Below are 26,995 nucleotides of genomic sequence, written 5' to 3'. Positions count from 1 at the left end.
CTTTAGTCGGAAACCTTCTTTTCTTATTGCCTCTAATAACTGCGTCAAATGATTAATATGTTCAGTATAAGAATTTGAAAAGACTAAGATATCATCTATATAATTAACGGTAAATTCTGTTAATCCATGTTTTCTTAGTATGTTACTTAATATTCTTTGAAATATAGCCGACGAGGTCTTTAATCCATACGGTAAGCAGGTCCACTGATAATGGCCTTCTTGTGTGACAAAACCAGTTTTCTTTCTATCTTCAATCCGTAGCGGGATGGACCAGAATGCCGAGTTAATATCCAGTGTTGAGAAAAATTTGCAGTTTCTTGTCTTTATTACTAAGTCCTCAATTAACGGAAATGGCTGAGCTTGCGGAACAACTATTTTATTTAAATCTCTGAAGTCAATGCATAGTCTGGATCTTCTGTTGTCTTCTTTTTTAAAAACTAGGGTCACTGGTGCAGCAAACGGACTGTATGATTCCTCTATAAGATTCTTCTGAAGTAATTTTCCAATTTGTTCTTCAATTTCTTTCTTATCTTGTATAGAACATTTGTAAGGGCGTTTACTACAATATGTATCCACTAGCAAGTCTATTCGGGCTTCATAGTCTCTCACTGTTCCGATATCATATTTATCCTTCGCAAAGCTTGATTTATATTTTTCGATAAGTTTATTTATTTCACATTTTTGCTTTTCATTTAAATGACTCATATCTGTGTTAAACTCTTCTTTCATGTGTTCATTATAATTCACAGAGATTAAATCTATTTTGTCACTGAGAACTGCGGAAGCAATTTTTTTATGTTTTTCTTTTTCTATTGGCAGCCTTTCTGGTTTTTGACTGATTTCCAGGTTTTCATCTTGAGCTAACTTAAACTCTTTTATTATGTCTAGTCCTATGAGGAAGTCGTACTTAAATTCTTTTCCATCCACTATGTACACATCCATATGTTTTTCTATTTCCATAATTTTTATTTTCAAATTTGTCAAACCTTTTGCCCTTCTTACACCATTAATTGTTACTAATTTTGCATTTTTATCATATTTTTTTCTTGCTGATTTCTTCAGTTTCAATAATTTTGAATTAACTAGAGACACGTTAGAGCCTGGGTCATATATACCCAATACTTCTAATTTATCGTTTAATATAAGTTTGACTATAATCAATGGTGTAATTACGCGTTTTTTTGATCATCATCAGTCAATTCAACATCTAGCACGACATTGTTTACATTTATTTTATTTTTTTTGTACTCATCCCCTGTTTGCTTAAACCAGCATTTTTCTTCGGGATGGAAACGGGCACCTTTGTTTAATTTTTCACATATTTTGCAGGGTTTGATCTTATCAGCTCCTACTTTTGTGTCGAAGGTGTTTCTTTTCGTTTTATAGTAAGTCTTTTTATTTATTGTATGCTCATATTTTCCAAGTTCATTGTAAAGACTTGTGGTGGAAGATATTTTTCCCTTATCAATCTTGTCCATTATGAAATCTGGTAAGCCCATTACGATGAGATGAATCATGGTCTGCGAGTCAGTCTGTTTGTTTACCTCTAGGAGTAGTCTTTCCTTCTTAGTGGCATATTCTATTAGTGAACCCGCTTGGTATTTAAATGTGAATGCGTATTTTATCTGGGACCAGCCTTTATTTCCATATGACTCACACAGATTATTTTTCCAAATTGTCCAGTCTGAATCTATGGTAAATTTTATCACCATGCTGTTGTACCAATCTAGGCACTGTTTATCCATTAGATGTTTTAACATTTCAATTTTTTTTGTATCCTGCACCATTTCAAACCTTTTACATTCATTCTCAAATTCCTTAATCCACTGTTCAACATTTGTTGTTTTTCCAGAAAATTTCTCCAGTAAAAACCGTTCAGCTATTTTCCCTAAGTTTTTACTTACATGTTCTGTATTATTAGTATTAGTATTATTACTTGAGTGTTTCGTTTCACTTATAATTTCGTCCAAATATTGATCCCCAAACTGTACATTTTCACCTATGTCCAAGTAGATTTTTCTCAATTCTTCAGTTAGTGGGATCCATAATTTCCGTGTTTGATGTCTTTTTTTCAATGAGTTTTTTACTTTAGTGAATACATCCGTAGTCGTAATACCAGTGTGTTTACTAGCAGGTTTCAGATCGTCAGGAACTTCAAACACACGACCGTCAGGTACCTCGATTGAGGTTATACATATTGTATTTGTTTTTCCTTCCGAGCCCGTCGCTAGTACCTCGAACGTAAATCTTAACTTTTCCATGTTTTTGTTTTTACTTTAAATGTCGTTTTATAAGACAATACTCAGGAATTGTTAGGAATCCACCAAAAATAAACGTATTGTGTTGCTCTGAAAACAAAGGTTTTATTTAACCAAACGTTTACATTTTGAAACTAAACTTATTTAGCCTTAAACACACTAAAAACATACCTGAAAACAAAGAAACGACATTTAAAGTCTATTAATTGGCATGTCGATTCCCACTTTGCACTTCAAACTATTTAATTTGTTGTATTTCACTCTCCGGTTTTATAACCTCACGATAGTACATTCGCCATCTTTCTCAAAACAAATACTGTTTTACCGATAGTGCAGCGATGCCGATGGCAGCGCCATCTGTCGGTCTTGTTAAGTAAACTTCTACTTTACCGACAGAGTCGATTGTAGACCATTCAAAGAAATCTTATTTCTTTATATATGTATTACCGAATCTCGGGCTTCAGATTGAATTTGAATAGATAATGAAGACGACTTGAATTGATTTATCGTACGTGTTCCGTTTTAGGGTTCCGTTATGAATTTTAGCTTCCTACAAAAGATTCAGGTTTGATGTCAGGTTTCAGTTTAGTATAAAATAATACCTTTCCTCGAGTTCGAGTTCCCCCTTTAGCGACTGCAATCTAGCCTTATTAATTGTATTTTTAAGTACAGCCAGTTGTTCTGTTTTGATTATTTTAGTTTATTTCAAAAAATAAATAATTGCAATCAATCACAATGACTCAAATTAGAGTGTTTATTCAAAAACGTGAAATATACTAATTTAATAATATCAGTGCGTTGCGATCCAACTCATATGTTTCAGCCTATCATGTGTTATATTGTCTTTTGTTAGAAAAATCAAGACACCTATTGAGAAACGATGCTTTTAACCAAAGGTAGTTAAGGAATATTTAGCACTTAAAGTACTGCGGTTCGAGATAACCGGTATTTAAGTGTGTAGGTATATCTAGTACTAGAGCTAGGTTCCTGGTAGTGTAATAGTTTCCAATCACTTTTGTCTGCAGGCCGTCCATGTTTACAGTTCACGATTAGAGCAACACTTATAACTAGGCATTTTTATGTCCGCCAACAGTTTTTCTTCGAATTTCCCGTCTATTTTGTGTTAGTTTTATTTTTAATATATTAATCGTGTTGTAGCTATTAAGTCCACTAGCATCATACCTTTTCTATCTTTATTATTAGCACACTTTTCTCTTTTATTACATGAAAGATTATTATCCGAACGCTCTTTTTCATTCATCGCCAGTATCACGTTTCTAAAACGTCCGGCTTTAGTTTGCTTTATCTCGTTGGCCTTTGCTCCTGTATACTCCCAAGGGTATTCGTATACAAATAGTATAATTAAGTACAAAAGCAGTTAAATCGTGACTTTTCCGACGCGGACTGTAGCGTTATTAGGAACTTGGGTAATTTTACGCCACTCCGGTCGAGTTAGGCCGAGCAAGCTTCTCTAAATTGAACTAACGACTCATAGTTCGCTTTGCTTGTAATTAGTTTATGTTGTGTGCATGGTATGGAATTGTGGGCCGACATTAAATCGCTAGAGTGCGATAAACGTACCTATGAAGTTAACAGAAAGTCGATATACTCGATATATTTCAAAGGCAGCTACCAAGTATTCGGTTTTCCCTGATTCATCACCAAACGACCGTCATTAAAATATATTTTACTTTAAGTTTAATATAATACATATTTAGTTATACAGGGTGCTTCCTGTAACAGGAGCAATAAATTAAACTATAGGCTGTAGGTACTCCTCAAACTGACCAACATTTGTTCAGCAACTTTTAAAAATTATGAATCCTTTAGACTTGTTCTTTTTAATACGAAATAAATATTGCCTTCAATGTACGCTGACATCAGTGTGTTTGACGTTGTTTGTCACGCTTTAAACATAACAAAATTTGCAATACATTGCTAATAAGTCACTGACATAATATAAAAGAAATAGACACACAAAGCAGAACAAAAACGTCAACAAATGTGGATCCCAATGACGTTTCGCACCATTTGCATTGATGATAAAAACGCTTACGTAAATTTTGAGTCAAGATAAATGTTTCGTACAGAAAAGAGCTTAATGTCGTAAACATTAAGTGTCAAATTTGCAAACATAAGTACCAACACTGTTGAAAAATTTAGTCCGATGGCACTAAACGTAACGTATTTACGTCAAACAACGTCAAACGAGAATAGTGAACGAATGGAGTCACTTTGGTACACTTTAATATGTATTACTGTACAGGAAAACCAATTGAAGTAATAAATAAAGCAAATTTAATTTAATCGGGAGCTCAAATAAAATTAATTCGTGGTTCAAATTCAAACAAATTAAATTTTTAATTCGTATACGTCTTTAAATACTAATTTCCTTGAAATAAATTCTACTTATTAAATAACTGTGTATTTAAGATCTACATTTACTCATAGCACGGGTGCACGGGGACATTTAGGTACTGATTGGATTTTTTTAATAAAGTCTACCTATACTTTATAAAAAAAATCCTATGGTTGTCACTGTGTTCAGACAGGTTTAGCATTTACAGTTAGTCGATATAAGCCCTTATTGGTGGTGTATATGTCAGAAACAGGGAAATGGGCCGAACACACAAGTGCCGTTTTGCCTTGTCTTGCCTTGAAACTGCATCACCCCTATCCCTTGCTATAATTAAATAGCAGTCCACTTTGCACGTCGCATAGGTTTTCTTGGAAATCTTGAATTTAAACATAATATTATTCCTTATGAATTCCATATAAAAATAAAAAAAATATTGACTTCACATCGACTCATTAGATTTTTGTTCCTTGACATCCCTTCTTTGGTACTAACAAATTAATTTATTCAAAACCATAATTACCGCCAGATTACATAAATTATGTAATGCTATCCAAAGAACTAACCGAAAGAAATACATTCCATCCTTTTTCCTTGTTTTATCATTGTTATTTTTACATATTTTCACGGCACATTTCGTAATTATTGACAACTTCACATTTGAGCGTTTCAAACAAGACTAAACGAAAAAGTGATGCGTGATCTGTTTTGACATTACTTTTGTGGGGCCATTTTTGGCGGCTGATTGGGTATCTAGTTCTTTATACTATATCAATGTAATAAGTGTAATAAGTGTAATAAAAATCAAAACATGAGCTATTTTCAAAAGTTGCTGAACAAATGTTGGTCAGTTTGAGGAGTACAGCCTACAGTTTAATTTATTGCTCCTGTAACATGGAAATACCCTGTATATAAGATCTTTATGTCTAATCTTAACTTGACGTCACTTGCATTGCATATCCCTGCACCAATAAGTACAAGCGAAATATACTGCGAATAAAATACTCCGGCCAGCCAATTTCTCGAACGGTATTAGACTGAACGTTGTGTGAACGTTGCCAATGTTGTCATGGTAACCCATATGGCTTGACAGCTAGTAGACTAATAATATTAGCCTAATACCGTTCGAGAAATGGGCCCTGTTCATCAAACAAATAACTTACGGGTCTCAAAGACAGGGTCACTACCAACTTGTTTGAAATGGCCATTATACCTACAACTACCTGGTATGAGCATTATAAGTAGAGTGACGTCATCAACATCCTTCCTCACACTTTAACGAGAATCGATGCCCGCAAGCCATCCCCATAACACCGAGCCCAACTTCATAATTCAGGAGTCGTAATATTTGATGTCGCTGTTTGCGGGCCTATCGCATCAAAACAAATTCAACTTGTAAATTGTGTTTGTTTACGGCACCAAAATATTTTGGTTCAGGTGATATAAAAACCAGTTATGGCATTCTTTACAAGCGTCGTTGCTTAGCTAACTTAGCTTTTACAAATACTACCTAACCTTAGTATCACACAGGTCAAAATGGCAACAGACTATTTATATGAATAGACTGACGTACCTTTTATATGATCACTGTCTCATAACTTGTACTGTCTCATCTCATAGCATGACTTGTCCCAACACTACACCTTACAATTATTTTCATTAGTTCGAGCGTTTTTAGATGGGGCCATCTAATATTGCTGTGATCTCTATTGACGAATACTTGAAAGTTTAAAAATTACATGGAGTGGGACAGTCACCAGCACATTAGTAATATTTTACTCAAAGATTGGGATGTGTATTATTGTAATCTAACACAGTAATGCTACAATGCCATGTGCAACATAAACTTGCAATTTGCTCAGCAACTTTGTTTCCTTTAGAATTATCTCATGAAAGATTTCTTCGACCTGACCTGTCCTATCGCCGGAAATTGTCGACAATCTTGAACAAGTGGTGCAAACTTAGGCCGGTACTCGTTGGACGCGCCAATCCGGGCGAGTCCAGTTTTTGGACGAGCCAGTATACAGTAATAGCGAGATTCATGACAACTATGGGTAAAAAGAGAGCACAATTATACTGGTTTATTCGAGCCTTCGATGTACCCGTGCTAGCCAAGCTTTGCCAACCACTCAAACCTTGCTGAGAAGACTATCGCTTTGCTGTCGACAATCGATTGTGTAAAGTTTGCTCATTACAAAGGGCTCAGTTTTAAAACAGTTTCAGAGTGTAAACATTCCATCGACCACATTATTTTCATAGCTTCAATAAAAACGGGTTCGAGCAGACTGCTTGGTTGTGAACATCTCAGGGAATTTATAATCAAGGTTTCTTCAAACGCTTTCTTTAAAAACCTTGCTGAGCGTGAAATATGTAACCTAAAAAATCGAACTTTTCCTGTACTGAACAGTGACAATCAAATTGATAGTGACGCCAAAATATATTGGTTTGGTAGTTACATATCATATATGTATTTAGCCACTTTTACAGTCATTAAGTAGGTAACTATTTAATGCTGACTGTACCAAGTTTTAATTATTACAACTACCACCATGTTACCTACCGTATTACATAATTTGAAATGTTACATTTAACGTACCTATTCTAATTTATTTATAATGTAACTTTGATTAGCTCATAGCTTTACCATATTTGCTTCTGATTGTTAAATTCTTCTATTTCAGTTACTTAATGCTTCTATTACATATATCGTTTTTCTACTCCCGTACTTTTATTTGTCATTTAAAGGGTCGTGCACACACCTTTAAACCCCCTATCTTATAGTTGTCAAGACAACTCTTTAGTCTATTCCCAAAAAAAGCATTTGTGCATACACGCAGTATCTTTTTGGCACTTTTACGATACTTCGTGTAATGACCACTTAAAAAATATTGTGTGAAATACATTGTTGCCAACCTTATAGTCGTAACACACTATCGTACCGCAACGCGACCTTGGTTTGTCGCACCCATAAGTGAGAGTAATGTATCTTATCGAACTTCCAAGTATGTTTATACAAGAAATGCCGTGTACGCTTAGAATTGGTGCAGGTATAGTAGTATTTTAGTTATTTCATTACCTACGCATTCCATGTGGTTGCCGCAAACCCGCTGATATTGCCTATCGAAAGTATCCCCGCCTTGATATCCCTCCGGGGTGCAACAGCCGTTTCGCATTACGCCTCCGGCGAGCCGACCATCTTTTGCTTTCAACACAACGGTTATTGGATATCCATGAAACTTTCACGTCCAAAGGTTTTAGCATGAAAAGATTCAAGAAGTTAAGAAATCCTTGCAAACTTTCCATTTAGAACGCCGACTCAATCGCATTCATCTCCTTATTCCATTTTCTCGCAAAGTTTGTTATTACGTTTTCCTTCAATCTCCAATTTCATTCAAGAACCTTTTGACATTTTGTCGCCTTCAAAATTATGAGGTTGGGGAAGATGTACCCTCGCAATGAAATGATATGATGTCGCAAAAACACGCGTTATATGTCATATTCGGGAGGAGTAAACGAGAACATTCATGGCGGTGACATAAATAATATCGTTGGTGATAACCGTAGGGGTTCCCTTAAGGTGATAGTCCATTTCCAACCGCAGCTGCACTACTGTTCATTTTGCTATAGAAATTGACAGTAACAGCGACGCGTTCAGTACCAGTAGTGCAGCTGCGGTCAGAAATAGAATGTTACCCTTATAAGGAAACTAGCGGAGAACTACATTTATATAAGAATATATTGAAGTTTACTAGGTAGTTTGCTTTTGGCGGCGTAGCTAATAGTAGATAGTAGCTAATAAAGCGTGCAGCTCCTATCATTTAAGCCTGTAAATTTACGAAATGACTGCTTTATATAAGTAGCTTAATTATTTAATCATTTAAGTATTTAAGTATTTAAGTCATGAAGGCATTATAATAGTTTTCTCTTTATGTACTTAAAACAGCGTCATCGATATTACCTGTATAATAGGTAGGTATATATCTCAGTAAAAAATTGGCTACCGCTAAATATTGTTATTATTACATTACATTTATATGTAAATATTACATTTAAATGGTTATTTGTTCAATAGAGCAATACCCGTTTTATCCAAGCATTTAAATTCCCAAATAAATATTTGAAAAAACAATATCGCTGCTTTCTGTAACTTGGGTAAGCGGCATGTCCTCGCCTCGCCCCGAGCGTCATATCATGCCGCTGAGTTCGCTCCCTCGGGAGCCCAGATTGACCAATAACGCGATAGCCAATCTGTTTCGATCTTTGGCATGTTCAAGGTCTTGGTAGTCTTTTTACAAGCTCTAGTATACACATTTATTTTATTTAAATAGTTATATTGTTTCACTGGTCCGATGGAGCTCTAGTATAAATATTTAGTTAAATAGTTATGTTGTTTCACTAGTCCAACGGCTATTTGTAATTAAATCTTAAATATGAGCTATTTTTGGTAATGTGATGTGAATTATAAAATAGTGTAAGTAACAGAATGGAACATACTTACAAAAAAGTAACGCAAAAAATTAAGAAACTAACACAGGAAATTATAAAGACGATTTAATAAGTATAAAGGAATTTTGTTTAAAAAGATGTCACTTAACTAGTTTATTTGGTATATTTATTGGTATAGCCTGACCAGTAATATATGATAATTGTCAAGAGGGCGCTGTTATTCTCATGTATAGGGTGACAATTCAGTGTAGTATGAAAAAATTAGTTCCAGTGAAATTCCGCAACATGGCGCACCCTCAATAGATCCTGGTTCACCTATAATTATTAATTATATGTTAGGCAGGTGGCACTGAACCAAAATGCGGGTGACATCTACATAGCTCTATAGCTAGTCTCAATACATTTTATGTTAAAAATTACAGTTTGAACTAACTGTTAACAAACTTAATAATATTTTGGAAAACTTACTTAATTACTAGTCCAAAACGCAAAAATCATACTGGGATGGGTTTTTATTCAGCCTACAAAAACAGAATCACACTGGATGTTAAAGACCGCTGCAGCTTGTAACTTGATTGACTTAAGTGACCAGGGCGCGTAGCCAACATGCCAATTATTAACGCTCCGTAGCGTATCGTAGTCATCTCTCTATATCACTTTTCCACACTAATAGTGCGTTTCCTTCGCTACGGAGCGTTAAGGATTGCACGTTAGCTTGGCACTTGGTTGTATTCTCCACATATCGGAGACATCCTTGGTTTTTAGACAAATCCTTCGCATTTAACACCCAAATAACTGTTTTCTAGCCTTTCTCGTAATTATAAGGAAGTACACAGGCTTACCTCTACACGGTTCAGGAGTCAATCGTCTGTTACTAGAACGTTTCATCGTCATGAAACACTGCGCAAATACGGGTAGGTATGTTAGTGGCTATGACGTCAGAAATTTGACTCTCATGGGACACTTTGAGACCGCTGCCGCTTGTAACTTGTTTGACTCGCGGCGCGAGGCGTATCCATCACATATCGCTGAGTGCAGTCCCGCGAGGCTTGTCAACTTCGTGTGGCCATCGGCTTTGCGACCAGAGTTAGAAACATTTCGATTATAATTCGATACTAAACTAGCTATTTGTTTTCGGAGTTGGCCTTTCCTTCGTAATACTATCTTTATAACAATGAATGAAAAAAATCATAGAACGTATTGGTTACTAATTCCATGACTCTTCTCTTTCCGCACAGACTCTATCGGTATTTGACGGGCATATTCTCAATTGCATTGTCCATGCATGTCGTACCTAAATAAATTAAGTCGTTTTTTGTATAGGTATTAGAAGAAACAAAACGTTAATTCTTACTATTACGGGATCAAAACAGTTAGGTATATTGAATGCCTGTGCGTGGATCCTGCTCACGTCTCCTGAATCACCCTGTATTCATAGGAAAGAATTCAGAAGATGACTTTATTATACGAATTTCACAATGCGTTAGAAAACAATTGCACGATTAAATAATTAAAATATCGTTTACTCTTGGAAAAATGCAATTTTAAAATACTAAATTGAAATCAACAAACATAATTATATGTAGCATGATGGATTAAAGGGAGATCAGTAGTCTTTCTTCTTGACCTGTCTCTAACAAGACGTAGGCACGCTGTTTAGCGACGTCGTAGCGACCCTCGTAATGAAGTTGGAAAGGGTACTAAACGGTTCAGCGAACATGAAATACTACGTTTACACTGGCCTTTATTTAATTTTCAGCTTTATTTGCCCAGTAACTAATTTTACTCGGCTTGTCTACTTAATCTTAATTTCTAAACTCAAAACTCGAAATATTTATTCAACAAATAGGCCACAGGGGCAATTTTTACAAGCCATAAAAATAACCAAAAATTACAAAATACAATTACAAATATGGAAATATTAGACACTTTATTAGAGCCACTTTATAGTCTCTAAATGTCGATTTACATTAAAAAAAAACTATGTTAAAAAATACAATCAACAGAAAAATACTAAAATTCTTTAGAGATGTTAAAGTCTCTGAGTTTCAGAGCTAAAATATATATATAATAATTAATAAAAAAACTATCATCAAATTATCTTTAGAGATGTAATGAGTTCGAAAGACTCTCAGTTTCTCGAGAATTCTAAACTGAGACACGAATAATAATAAAGACTATATTTTTGTATTTTCTTCTGTATCCATATTATAAAGTTGTTAACTAAAATAATACACTTCCATCTTCATCAGTCAGGAGAAGGCCGACTAAATGGCATAAAAACAGCCCATTCGTATTCCGATCTCTTAAAAGCACCAAGGGATGCGAAGTTGGCAGTTGTGAAGTTGTTTGCTTACATTTAAATCCCTTGCCGGTACTGCCGTGTACGCTCCCGGCATTCCTAGTGGTATCGTAAGAACCAATAGCCCCACTTACGTCCTCTTTCTGCATACTGATAAGCGTTTTAAGGTTTAATTCTTAAGTGTTTTGTTTTAATCGAAACAAAGGATATTTAGTTCAGACAAAGCTCGTAAAGCCTTAAATCTCAATAAGAAATATCAAAATAAATTACCTATCTTGAGGCCTTCGGTAGTAACTGGTGGGTGACGGGCAAAGACCAGGATACTTGGAAAGGGAGAAGGGAGGCCATTGCCCAGCAGTGGGATAAGTACTCCAGGCTCATATAGATAAAATATCAATTCCGTGCGAAATAGATACACAAAGATTAATATGAAAACATCACACTTAGAAAATTTCTATTTTCCATAAACGCCGACTAAATCCGTTCACCGGGAAAGTATTTTCTCAACAAGGAAACAACCACCAAAACCGAATCGCACAATAATAAACCTTATATCAATGCAATAAAGACTACAGTTGCAGTCACAGGCCAATAAGTGGATCCTTAATTAAAATGTTGTTAAGGAAAATATCGAGTTTCGCTGGAACCAAATTCAATTTTGCTAATTTAATATTATTTCAACTTGCGGAATCTTGAAAGTTAAAATATTATACATTTTGAATTCAAAAACTGAGAAGCGTTTGCAATTGCCCCGTATAAAAGAAATATTTACGTGTGGAAACGTAAGAAGTGCGCGAGGTATGCACGCTGATTTCCTGGAAACATAATTTCGAATACACGTATAAGAAATACATGAGACAAAATTGTTTTCTGAGATAATTTACGATAATTATTTAAGTTAAAGCTCACTGTACATCTGCAAGGTTCAGATTTTGATTATTAAGCGCGTATCGCTGGGTGAGAATACGTTTGTGCCATACGCCACTTACATTGGTTTACAGAAGAGCGAAAATAAGCAAAAAAAAATTATAGCACTATACAAATATTGTAAATATAGTAGTAATCATGAAATAAAAGCACTTTTATTATTGCCATAAAGTATTTTACTTAAATTGCAGGATATAAACATTTATGACGGTTTCTTATTTTAAATACATTAGTGTTTATATTTTTCAAAATTTTTCAATGTCATAAACTGTCAATGGATTTGATCCCTCTATCTACCTCTCTCTCTTGCTATAGTGACAGGTTTTAAACCTAAACTTTATGACTTTAAGACATAATTTTCACATATGAGAGAAAATATATCTCCTTCCATATCTATAGACAATGTTTCTCGAGTACTTTCTCGCTTCGATGAGAATACGGAACGATTCACAATAACCGTTAACAAGGAATTGTCACGCCCATTGAGACGGTCTGTATTTAAAATTGAGTTGCCTTCGACTCGTGGACAGAACATATCCCCCTCGTAAACCTGATCGACCCCCACTTTATTACACGGTTTTATTACCACCTAGCTTCTCGCACGACTTTGTCTACTTTGTAAACAGAGAAGCTATGTAGATTGGTTGTAAGAAAATTGCAGCTGAAAGAAATACAACGTCTAAAAGAGAACGAAAGTCAACTTGAGAGATTAGTTCATCGAATCTTACATGAAGTTTTTGAAGTGAAAACTTCTTTAGCGGCGCTGTGCACTTTTTGTGATGGGGAAAAAATGTTAACCTCGTAACTGATCGAAAAACTGATACATACTTCAATGTCATTAAGTTTTTCTTTATTGATTTAAATGCCATCTAGTGAGTTTCCCTCTAACTGGTATTAATATAACTCGAGTACTAACAGTGATGTGCTTAGGGGTTTCAGTAATGCGACGAAATAACGCTAGATGGCGTTAACCTCAATTATACATACTAGTGCGGCAGACATTTTGCACTAGTCATTGAGATTTTACTTCTGGCGGCACTCCCGGAGTGCAACCCGTTGTTTTTTTTATTATAAAACGTGTTAAGTATTGACCTTTTAAGAACTTACGACAGGAACTAAAATAAAGCTCAATGGCCATTTACTTTACATATCACTACATAGTATAAAACAAAGTCGCTTCCCTGTCTGTCTGTCTGTATATATGCTTAGATCTGTAAAACTATTACGCAATGTATTTTGATGCGGTTTTAGATAGAGTGATTCAAGAGGAAGGTTTATTTATAATTTGTTAACCCGTGCGAAGCCGGGGCGGGTCGCTAGTATGGTATAAAGACAGACACGGCTTACTCCAGTTAGTAATATTTTTCTAGTTTTTACAGCCCATATTCTCGGGGTTTCTTCAAATCGCCTCGGCCGTTACCGAGCCCCTTACAAAGTAGTACATATATTCTCGTATACATATACATACTATCGTATATCTTACTGCTTCTTTAAATGCTTTTGAACTACAGATTGTAAAATCCGCTTACTTTTCAGTTTACTTGTGGATTGTCTGACCGATACCAAACCACATTTTTATAAAGTTACTTAGGTACCAATTTCATTTGGCTTTATGTATGTAAAATGAGACTGATACACAAGGACTATCTCAAAATACAACAGGTAATACAATTACAAAATAAGTGATATTTTTTTCTTTTTGAGTATTTATTGTGACTCCTTAAATTAAAGTAACTGAGACCTGAAATTGATATGATAGCATTTCTTTAAATTAAGTGGAAAGTTTTAATAACCTCTCTTTCATAAGTAGGTACGTTTTTTGTTAACGTCAATTGAAACATAATTATATATTTTTTATAAGTATAAGCCCAAATATAATTTTATGATGCATTAAGTACCTACTTCTAGTTCTGAATGCAAGATCGATGTATGTTCCATAGTTTATCAAGTTTCCAAGAGCTATGTCAGCACGATGCCTCAAATTGGCAGTAAAACGTAGAGAAAATGCACCCTTTGTGAAACTGAGCTCACTTGATGCCTAGCCCCGACGTTGCGAGAAATTGCTGCACTCTTTTGTTATACAGCCCCTATTTTTAACCCTTGACGGGAGAGGTCTGTGCATGCACGGTGTCTATATCCTCTGCCCGTGGAGCGATACTATATATAGAAGCTTCACTTGAGACGAAGATATACAACAGGAAGCGTATTCTGATTATAATAACCGGTTATGAATTTTAACCGGATTTGATACGGATATAATCGGTCAGTGTCGAAAGTGACATGTCTTCAAATACTTATACTCTTAATTAATATTTATCAAAAAAACAAATTGTAATAAATACAATTCTACAGGTCACAATTATGTAAGTTATCTTGATATACCCTCCATGTTTTGTGTTACGGGTCCACAAGTCCGTTTTTGGTTGAAGAAACGTCACTTTTGACACTGACATATTCGATCCATATCGTATCTTTAGCAAATTTTGGAGTATCTTAAAGTTCGAATCAGGCCGTATGTCTTTGTCTACTAATCTGCACGTACCTTAGTAGTAAGGCAGTTTGAAAGTATTTTATTATTGAAGTGAAAACTTCTTTAGCGGCGCTGGGCACTTTTTGAGGTGGGGAAAAAATTATAAACTCGAGACAGCGTAAGGCGATCACGTGACCGTAAGATTTAGATGGCCACTCATTTAGATGGCATTTAAATCAATAAAGAAAAACTCAATGACATTACATGAAAAAGGCTCTAATCTTGTACGGGCTGAAATACGAGGATCTCACAGTTACATTCTAACTTTATATCACTCAAATATAATTTAATAAAGCTACATCTAATAAAAGTGAACTCTAGTACTGGTGAATCAAACTCAAAATATCATAACCAAATACATTTAGATGCGAGGTCTGCAAGGTAACTTTACAATTTCTATTTGAATTTTAAACAATTTACGCTACAAATTTGAATTTCGAATTTTAAACACGCTCACTGACCAGCAATTTCGGAACTAAAGCTTTTCAATAAAAAGGAGGATGTGTCAATTATACATAGTGCTGCAGACATTTTGGACTAGTCATTGAGTTTTCACTTCTGTCGGCACTCCCGGAGTGCAACCCGTTGTTTTTTATCAGTTTCAGGGACGTTGTTGTTTCTGTCTAATAATATTATACCAACGTATGCCCTAAGGGTCTTAAGACAGGTTCCAGAATAAATTATCCCACAGGCCTCCGATGTGAAGCCGCCTGGATGCAAATAAAGGAATTTCAATCTTAAATTGTACAATGAGCAATGCTTTTGACTTTAAAACATTTTTACTAATACATATTAGGTAAACAAGTGGTACCTTTTTTAAATTCAATACTTTCAATGACGCTTGACATCATTGATCCTATTTTAGTCGCATTTTTGATATTTTTGACAGAATCTTGTACATGATTGTAGACCTTTGATTTTACAATAACGCATGTCTGCGTCTTCTTCTATTCACGAATGTAATCGGCTCTTAAAAAATACTCATACAAATACAAATACAGCTTTTCAACGGCATTTAAAATAAGTATATAGATTCGCAAATTATAATCGACACGACATGACACGACAAATTGCCCGTGTTGTAATTTGTGTACGATCGAAAATTGAGTTGTGTGCAATCGAATAATTACTTTCTGTTACCTACTCATACAATTTCAGAATTTTCAGACAAAGATAATGCATACTACACCGTAAAATAAAATGGCCAAGTTTTGAGAAAAACCAACAATAAAATTACAAATTGCACGCCACGGGAACATGTAGGTGCAATCAACTGTAGTGCATCATTTTAGGAGTCTGCTGTAACATAGAAATAAACCCGTTTAACGAATTTACACGGGTTATGAATGTCTTTTTACAAACTTTTATTTATCTTACAATGTATCGCATTGTATACATGTAAATTGTAATACAATGTTTGAGCACTAGTTGGTATCTGATTGAACAAAATTTTGGAATCGTTTTACATAATATTTTATAGGTTAACAAACCGCCATTTACTAGTGACTTTTGTTTACATATTTAACAAGTTCCATAGAATGACACTTTAAGTACATACCCTACCCACTATCTGTAATCTGCCCTAGTAGCACGGTCGCATTTTTATCGTTTATTATCACCATGCCTGTCACGTTCTAACGAGTATGTAAGTGCGAAAGTGACGGGCATAGTGATAGTTGATAAAAATGGAACCGTGCTAAGCCCGCTGTAGATGCCGCGCCGCGGCGACCGAACCCACACAAATCGGTACCTAAGTAAATAATTAAATGATGGAACTTTTAAACGTAACTAGACCTTGTTCTTTTTATTTTGCTCGTTTACTCGGGCTGCGTCTGACATCAAAGGCAGAATTATGCTCCATAATTACTTTGAATTAGACCCATCATTTCAAACGTAAGAGAAATACTGTTTCAAAGGAATTTTACTGGCAAAATAATTCCTTTGGCCCCAATCACCTGTTGTAAATACTTAGTTTATTGATCGTTAATATTTTTATCGAAATGTTATTGTTATCATGTTAATCGTTCTTATAACTAGTTAACTATGAACATACTTATGGCGTTATTCGTAATCGTCTGTCAAATCGAACAAATTTGTCCCTGTCCGTCATTTCGACATTTCTATGTATTAGAAAGAGACGTATATGTAGTACAAAAAAGTTTATTTCGCTTCAGTATTTACGCGAAGTGACATGTCACGCATTTTTTCCCCTAATCCCGGCGGCGTGTTTGTCCCGCTAATGACGGCGCGTGTGCCGTTCCTGGGATACCGATGGACTGTCGTTTACTCGAATATCGCTTTATTCTTCCCTTAGCTAAGAACCCTTTGTGCACAGTCAACTAAGAAACGGGACTTTATCATTACCGGTTTTTTTATAAACAACATTTTATTTCTTCAATCCAATTTGTATTGTGCAATCAGCTTGATATATGATCCGAGCGATATACCTACATATAAATATATCGACATATGCTTATCGTGTTGACAGTCGCTAGTCGCCCAAGCTTAGTTACGAATGGATAAAAAAACACTAGGTACTGAAATGAGGACCTTCCAATCGTTTTGACACTTCCAATTTTCGTGAAATTTTCGCCTTACCGCCGTAACCTTGCCGACACTGATAAATAAGATAAGAATACTTCTCTAGCCAGACACATTTACTTTATTACCAAGACACGTGTAACTTAAGGTTGCCTACATCCTACATTCCATTTCCTACTGCTGGCAGCATTGCCACTCCGTAATGTTTCTGGCAGCACTATGCAGCGGTTATGTCGTGTGCTTAGGTGATAATTTATCTTGAGACACAACGAGGGAGTTGATCGATTCATTTGTGATGCAACGTATATTATACGTGTATTAAAAGATTGGTTCAGCCAATGACGATCCTTGTCTCTGGTTCAGCGAAAGTACTCACTCGCTCTGTTTTTAAGAACTGCGGCCGGCCAGCAGGGTTGGGCAAAATACTGGCTTCCACGTATTTGAAATACAAATTACAAAATACATTTTTAAAAGTATTTGAAATACAAAATACAAACTACTTTGGTGACGGGTATTTGAAATACAAATTACAGTGTTTAAAATAATGTATTTCAATTACAAAATATACCTTTATTTATTTTTTGTTTAGCATTTAGTTTTAACGTTAACGAATATCCTTTCATATAAACTTATAGGGTCATTGCGCTAGTTTTCGTCCAGCTCTAGTTTACGTCCACTTGACGAAATTTGAATATATACCTACATTCCTGCACAAATTTGGACTGATTTCAATCCTTATGTCTAAGGCGTCTAAGCAATATATCTGTCTACATATAACAATGATATTTCGCAAAAAGGAAGCGCTGGTGGCCTAGCGGTAAGAGCGTGCGACTTGCAATCCGAAGGTCGCGAGTTCGAACCCCGGCTCGAACCAATGAGTTTTTCGGAACTATGTACGAAATATCATTTGATATTTACCAGTCGCTTTTCGGTGAAGGAAAACATCGTGAGGAAACCGGACTAATTCCAATTACGGCCCTAGTTTACCCTCTGGGTTGGAAGGTCAGATGGCAGTCGCTATCGTAAAAACTAGTGCCAACGCCAATTACTGGGATTAGTTTCCAAGCGGACCCCAGGCTCCCATGAGCCGTGGCAAAATGCCGGGACAACGCGAGGAAGATGAAGATTTCGCAAAAAGTAGTAAATTAAAAATGAAATATATATTTGATAATCCGTCAAGTCGTCGAAAACTAGTGCATGGACGGAAACTACTGCAATGACCCTATCCCCTAGATTTAAACGAAAAGTTCCACGCAGAAGTTGACCTAATATAGATCCAGTATCCAGCCAATGAAAATTGTATCTCGGCTGGATCGGAGGTTCGCGGTCGGCTCACAGCTTGTGCGAGAGATTAGACATTTTAGGATTATAGAATTTAATAAAATGTATTTATAGTAATGTATTTTGAAGCTTGAAGTATTTGAAATACAAAATACTAAATACATAAGAATTCGTTTAGAATTCGTTTATTCATGGCAAACTAAACTACATTTAATACAAACGTATTACAAAAAGTATATTTTAAACAGAAATTATAGTTTACCACGAAATGGTCTCGCCTCAGCATAATGCTAACCCGAAAGTCAGCGCTGGTCTTCCGGCGAGACCATTTGTGGGCCACGAACGCAACCGTACAACACGACCCTATAAGTAAATGAACGCGAACGCGTCCACTTTGCGCTCTGCGCCGACTGCGCCTGCGCGTACATGTCAAAATGTCATGATGACTTACAAGGCCATGCCGTACAAGTATTGTTGGATACATGTGAGTGCAGTATTTGAAATACCAAATACAAAATACTTTTGAGGTAGTATTTGAAATACAAATACAAAATACTAATTTGTTTTTCAAATACGTATTTCAAATACATGTAATTGAAATACTGCCCAACCCTGCCGGCCAGTGACATGCCTGGTTTTGCGGTCCATCTGCATTGCCGCCGTGATTGGAATGTATTTTATATAAAATGCCATGGTATACCATAGTGTCGCCGCAATCGACCGCGACTTTCCTGTCACTATTCGAACGATGCCTTAAATAAAAGAGACGACACTTGACAGGCTTCCACCATTCGAGGCGGAAGACGGCTCTTGAGCATAATGAAAGGATGTGGTGTAGGTGTAGAGTGTTTTGTTCATTTACTACTTATTCTTTATTGTAAACCGAGGCAGAACTACGAAATTTGATCTCAAGCTTCAAGAGGTGCTTTTGCCTCAATAACGCGATTAAAGTTATATTCCCAATTAGGTAAAAGTACATTTATTTTATAAAAAAACTTTATTTTAAGAGCTTATAATCTTTACTCGACTTGCAGGCAATTTAAATTGAACGTAGTATATATGACTGTGTTTGTACTTACGTAAACTAAACAACACAAATACCTATACAACACAAATTAAAATGCATTGTTGTTAACAAAAAGTATATTATTTTATACCTACTAAAATATTGAGGTAGGTACTTTATATGTTTCTATGTCCACTATATTTTAAATTCCAACAGAAATTCTGATAGAAAGGTCTGAAAGGAAAATTTCAAATGAAGCATAAGGACCCTTCTCTGCTGGAAAGCCACATTTACTAACAGTGGGCCTATTATCGCATGTCCTAGCGATGAACGTATTTCATTTGTCAAAACTTATGACGTGTACCTACTGTACGAGCTAAGCTAACTCGCACTGACGCGTAACTAATTGTTTGAGAGTGCTACGCGCTGCAACGCTCTGATACGATTTAACTGAATTGCGTTGAATGGAAGCTCTTCAGACTCAGCTAAATTGCTGCAATCATTTTTCTTACAACAATATTCACACTACAGTATTTCAAAAATAATATAGCTATTGTTCCTTGTTCACAGCTGGTACCGAGAAAGTGCCAGCGGAGTGCTCAGAGAGCTCCGCGACGGTGAGGCCGGCGGGCGCTACACGCGCTCGCACGATGCGCTGGGCGTGCGCCGCGCCGACGTCCAAGATGGCGGCCGGTGGGCGTGCCGCGCGGCCAATGCGCACGGACACATCACCCTGCGGCTGCAGCTCAATGTGCGCGCTCATCTCACGACACACGTGCAGCCACACACGCAGGTGAGAATGAAACAAGAGGACAGGAACAAGTGTGATGAAAAAGAAATTGTCCGCCTTATGGTACAAGTTCATAAATGTATCTGTAGTCTCTAGTCTAAAATTGTTTATAAATGTAATGTAACATATTTACGAGTACCTAAGCTACTCAGTGCATTCTTTATTCAGCACAAATAATGCAGACTGCAGACAACCTGCATTATTTGTAGAGTTTTCTATGATACATTTTGAACGAACCGAATTTAACCGAGCAGCGATCTGTGTTCTCACATTTCGTGTCACTGTACGCTAAAAGCATGTCTCCCGGACACTTTCATGATTCAACTAGGTCTCTTGAGAAGAGAAATATCGCAAAAGAATAAGTAGATTGTATAGATACCTAATTATAGATTTACTACACTTTCGCTGACAGTAACAGCGTTGGACCGGCAATCCAAAGATCCGAGTTCGAGTCCCTCGTTGACCAGAGTTGATCATCGTTGATTTTTTCATTGTGATTGACGTCCGTATATATACAATTTATAGACAGTAACAGAGCTATTAATTACTTTAATTGTTTATTCATACAAAATAATGAAATTGTATGATATTCCACGTACTCGTATTTTCTTACGTACCTACTTATAGCCTGACCAGTAATATATGATAATTGTCAAGAGGGCGCTGTTATTCTCATGTATAGGGTGACAATTCAGTGTAGTATGAAAAAATTAGTTCCAGTGAAATTCCGCAACATGGCGCACCCTCAATAGATCCTGGTTCACCTATACCTTTTAATAGCTTCGTACTTACCGTTACTTTATGATTTAACAATGTTTTATTCATAAAGGAATTTAATTATATATCGCATGTAACGTTCATAATAGCAGATTAGGGTAACTGAATGAAAATACGAATAAATGGATTGTTCGAAATTCCAATTATTATACCTATATAATTTAATATGAGTAATGTAATCCATAGGTAGATATTGAATTTCCTTTATGTAATATTGTGAGCATCGGGTTTTAACTCATTAAAATGTCTTTTGTAATAAAATATTAATCATCAATTTTGTTGGAACAAGCTTTTCATCAACGCAATGTACCTACGTAATTTATATATAAAGTACGTAAGTCACATAACGATATATCTATATTACAATGTTATATTCATGAATAAAAGGATTCGCGTACAAAACAAGCAAAGCTACAACACAACTTAATAAAATTCAATCCCCTGAATCCTAAAGTGATATAAATAAAAGTAAGTTTATATTGCTTTGAAGTCAAACATAGCGAGGAAATAAGATAAGGGAAACAATATTGCTTTCGGCGTTAGTAAGAAATCGTAATTTAAATAGGTATTTTTTTCGTAATTTCGAGATAAAATCTTGTTTTGGGCAAGCTATTCCTTTAGAAAAGTAAATACAACATTATAAGTATTACTATTTTAAAAGCATCATATTTACCTAAATATGCTTTAAATGTAGTCATTTCTTACTAGGGTAAGAATTTGGATAAATTTTTGTAATTCGGAGTTAAAGTCTTACTTTGGACAAACTAATATTCCTTTAGAAAAATAAAAACATAATACATAAATGTGCTTTGAATACCTACCGCCGGTTTGAAAAACAAAAATATCTAATTGTGATTCAGAACAAAAGAACGAAATAAATTGCGTAAAAACATGTTTACTAGTTTCATTATTACAAAGAATAAAGAACTCATTATCTAAGTAACCGTGAGTCTTATTCAGTTACTATTTATTGGAATATAATTAAATATGTTTTGTTTGATAAAACATGTGCGCGCATAACGCTTTTATACTTTATGTTGTTATGCCTCCGAATATTATAAAATAGGTTATTTCTGCTGTGGTTTAACTTTAGTAACAACTAATTAAAATAAATTAAATCACCTAGATCTCATACAACCAAAACGTACAACGAAAATATAACTTTTTGCGAAGTGAAGGGTGCGGAAGGTCGCAGTAAGCAAACGTCCCTAGGGGTAACTAATTTGTCCTTTCCGACCCGTCCGAGCCGTCCGGAGGGGTCAAACGATAATATATTTTCGTTCCTTACTCATGTATTCGTCGTGAATTGTGTTATTATGACTAGATTAGCTGGCAACGTGACTGTAGGGACTTGTAATGTCTTTTTACTTTAAGTGGCTTCATGCACTCTTGTGTAAACTGTGCTTAGGTACACTTGATTTGGTTTTAAATTAATCTTGTTTGTACAGATCCAGCCCCACCACGCATACAATATGTATGGTTCTTAAGAGTGTGACTCCACATAAAGCTTTATGCCTCCTAGCCTAGTCGGTAGTAATGGGGTGTAGCAAAACCGAGTTGTGGCCCGGGTGACATCACAGACTAAATACATGTCGTCTATAGCATACTACACGGCGGGCAATCAAGCTTCCTGTGGTCCAAGGCCAACCTGACCTTATTCGGGGTGTTATACAATTTGGTGGCCACGGTCGGAAACTACTAAGGTCGCAATGGTTGAAAAATACGAAAGACTCGTAGCCGACCGTGTAGCTTAGTCGCTTAAATCATTATTATATGTATGTGTGCGTCATCTGTATGCACTGCAATTAAATATAAACCGACATGTTGTGCTTCAGCCCCAAAAATAATAGAGCCCGACCAAACTTGATGTGTTTTAAAATAAATTGTCGCGTTTTTCCATTTGGCGGTAAAAGCTGCGGTTTATGACGTCATAGAACGCTTGCACAGAATTGTCCTGAAAAAAACGGATCACCTATAGATGACATTATTCGCTTAAAATTAACTTTGATGTTTATCCATTGTCAATATTAGTCTTATGTATGTTTTTAGCAACTATTTCTTCTGCGCTTAGTGATAATTTCAGCGGGTTTAAGTTCTTTTAATATAATATTTAAACATGACATTAATAAATAATTTTTATATATTTACGGGTATCAAGCGGTTTGTAGGTGTAGCTAAAAATGGACGATTAGCGTTAAATAGCATTATACTGTATAAGTAAAAGACTGGTTTCGACTTTATTTAAAATAACAACTTCGCAATCTATCATAATTAATGTTTAGCTAGGTAGGTACTCTGCACAAACAGTCAGCAGCTGATGAGACAGTGGGTATGATAAAAGAAATATATTGTCATGATTTTTGGTAATTATATCAAAAAGTGTAAGCAAATATGAATTTTACTTGGCAACTTTCTGAACATACCTGAATTTAATATTAGGGTAATGGGTAATGTTTAATGACTTACCTGGCAACACTTGAGTTAGCAAGTGGTAGGGGTAAGTGGGAGTTAAACGGACAGTTGTGCAGACTCGTTCACTTGGATTGGGGAGTCAAAGAGAGAACATCTTGATGGTAACGGGTGAGCAAAGTTAAAGAGGCACCACCATTTTATAATTAGAACAATCATAGATAAATTTATAATATTTCAGAAGTGTTAACGTACCACTAACCCACAATAAGATTTTTAGATTCGATCGGTAGAATAAAAACGTAAGTTGTCTTTATTTTATTTCAATAGTAGGTACCTAAGTACCTACATAATGGATTGATTTTATAAACCTCGAGTAGTTTATGTGTTTCGAATGCAGTTTTGTAGCTGTAAGAAGCTTAGACTTTCTTTACATTGTTGCTTTGTAGTGTTGTTTTAAATTATCAAGATATTTTAATGCAAAAAAAAAATATAAGGTAGTTTTATTATACATGAGTGGTAGTTGTATAATCAGCGACAAAGTAAAATTTTACATCAATTCATTGTAAAAGTGTTGAGTTTAGTTTGGTTTGTTTTAATGAAGGTAGGTAACCTACATTTTGCTAACGGTAAAAAGTTATATATTTAATTATATACTCTTAGATGGATGAGTAATTAGAGTATCTGATCTAGGTACGTGTTCTTTGCAAAAGTATTTGGAATATAACCATAATTTTCGATATCATTTGAATGGTACAATTATTTTAGTCGGTTGCTATTACGACATCTACCTACAATGAAATTATAATTATTGTATTAGTATTAAAGCGGCAGACTTTTGATTTTGGAATGAGTTCATAAGTTAATAGTTATGTACCCGTCGATTTAATGGCTATTTAGCACAGATTATTGTTTTATATGTACCTATTATCTACTATAAATGATCAAAATTATTGTCATCAAATTGCAACGTCGTAAGAAAATTGATACATTTATGAGTAGATAAGTACATATTTGAAATGCCTATTATTTTGATCTTTTTGTGTTTTATGATTACAGATTGATGTGTGGGCTTGTGCTGGTGATCAGTGATCGGAAATTTGTGCTATTGAATTATGTCTTATTTATTTCATAAAATATAGTACATGTGTAGCATATCGCGGTTAATTGGGACGGAATAAGCCTTGTTCATTGAAACTGAACTGATTAACTATAACCTATAGTTTTTGTCCAGCAATTTTTAGTGACAACGGTACTTTGTTCCTCTCGGTTAAAGCCTATTTGATTTTTTTTTGTCATATGCAAACTAATAATATTTTATGATACAATATAATCATTACAATTAATTTAAATGAGTACCGTATAAGTAGTATTGTGCAATGCAGTGCATTTACGAAATAAATATGACATTAGTAAGATACCAATAGCACAGGGATCCTGATACTTTAAATCGACGTTAATATGAGCTTGCCGCGTAGCCAAAATGCCAATCGCTTACGCTTCGTAGCGATCGAAACGCAACTGTCACTGTCGCACTAATATGGAAGAGTGATAGAGAGACACAAAGCGTTTCGTTGTCGAAGCGATAGCGAATGTAACCTTGGCTAGGCCAGCTTGTGTCATTTGTGTTTGACGTGAAGGCGTCTTTTGTGTGACGTGGAGGCGTCTTTTGTGTGACGTGGAGGCGTCTTTTGTGTGACGTGGAGGCGTCTTTTGTGTGACGTGGAGGCGTCTTTTGTGTGACGTGGAGGCGTCTTTTGTGTGACGCGGAGGCGTCTTTTGTGTGACGTGGAGGCGTCTTTTGTGTTTGACGTGGAGGCGTCTTTTATGTGACGTGGAGGCGTCTTTTGTGTGACGTGGAGGCGTCTTTTGTGTGACGTGGAGGCGTCTTTTGTGTGACGTGGAGGCGTCTTTTGTGTGACGTGGAGGCGTCTTTTGTGTGACGTGGAGGCGTCTTTTGTGTGACGTGGAGGCGTCTTTTGTGTGACGTGGAGGCGTCTTTTGTGTGACGTGGAGGCGTCATTTGTATGACATGGAGGTGTCATTTGTGTGTGACGTGGAGGCGTCATTTGTGTGACGTGGAAGCGTCACTTGTATGACATGGCATTGTCATTTGTGTGACGTTGTGGCGTCATTGATGTTGTTTTGTATGACGTGGAGACGTCATTGAAGCTGATTTTTTGACGTTGGGGCGTCATTGAGGTTAAGTTCTATATGACACGAAAGTGCGTCATTTGTACTACTTAAGCATGCGTTATTGGAGTTTCGTTTTGTGTAACGCGGGTATGCGTCTGATGAAGATGACTTTTTATTTAAATTTGAAAATTTAGAGATGTTTGGAACAAGTAAAATACATAGTATAGCGCACGTGTACGTTATTGAAAGTTAAAAAATAAACTGATGTGGATCTGACATGCTAATGTTGATCATTTATTGCAGATCATGTTAAAATGTTTATAGTGGAAAAAAGTAGGCATAGATATCGTGAGAGTGCAGAGGATTTATGTTGTACTAGCGACAGCTCCACAGATTTTTTTATTAATATTCTGGTAGTTCTTGTTGTGTTTTTGTGATAACAAGCATTTTGAATCTATGTAAGACTGAGTCTGGAAGGTTGTAATGTAAAGACATGAAAAGGGTTTGAGTACTTACATTTCAAGTATTTTAAATATTTCACGGATAAGTACGTGTATTATTTCGATCGGGTTGCGCAGTAAATGTTAATGTCTTATTCCTCTTTTAAAATGTCGACGTGGTTAATGAGAGATACTGCAAATAGTTTCAACATAATGAACAAATTGAAATAACATTAAGAACAGTATGGGAGTAATTCTCTTAAAAAGGACAGAAGTTAATGACAAGTAAAACTTTACCAACCATATGACTTGGTCAGTCTAATAGGATGAGTTCGGAGTTGATTTTTTGATCCCTGTCTTGTGCGAGTGATCTGTTTGCACGGAAATGTAGTTATGTTTTCATTAACGTGTTTTGCAAAGTCATATTAAATGTATTGAGAAGGAAGTGTAAGAATTTTGTTTATTTTAAAATGATCATGTGCTGGAGTACGAGGTGGAACAAACGAGATACGAGAAACGTTGAAAGCATCAAAGGAAGTTGATATTGGTTTTGACCTGCTCAAATAGCAGTGAGGGGTCAAGGTGACTGAGAATTGTTGAATGAATTGTGAAATGGGGTCAATGAAAATTTACAGAGTTAGTTAAAATGTCACATTTGTGCTAACTTTATAACAAAGGTCAGAGAATATTTTTTTTATACCAGAGAACTCTTGTCATTGGCGGAAGATTGAAAAGAGTAGTTGGTTTTTACCTCATCGGGTTTTTCTAATGAATATATTTTGACTATGAAATGAAT

General features: G+C 35.6%; 1 protein-coding gene across 1 annotated transcript in view; it reads left to right on the top strand.

Annotated features, from left to right (window-relative positions):
- The window catches only part of LOC134663098 (cell adhesion molecule Dscam2-like), a 204,262-nt gene that overhangs the window by 126,541 nt on the left and 50,726 nt on the right, over positions 1 to 26,995 (top strand). The window contains exon 8 of the mRNA XM_063519431.1: positions 20,218 to 20,440. Within this exon, the coding sequence (XP_063375501.1) occupies positions 20,218 to 20,440 (223 nt within the window). The remainder of the gene's footprint in view (positions 1 to 20,217; positions 20,441 to 26,995) is intronic.

Source organism: Cydia amplana, chromosome 4 (genome assembly GCF_948474715.1).
Source record: "Cydia amplana chromosome 4, ilCydAmpl1.1, whole genome shotgun sequence".
NCBI lineage: Eukaryota > Metazoa > Arthropoda > Insecta > Lepidoptera > Tortricidae > Cydia > Cydia amplana.
The sequence above is the reverse complement of the archived record's forward strand: the minus strand, read 5'-3'. Positions and strand labels throughout refer to the sequence as shown.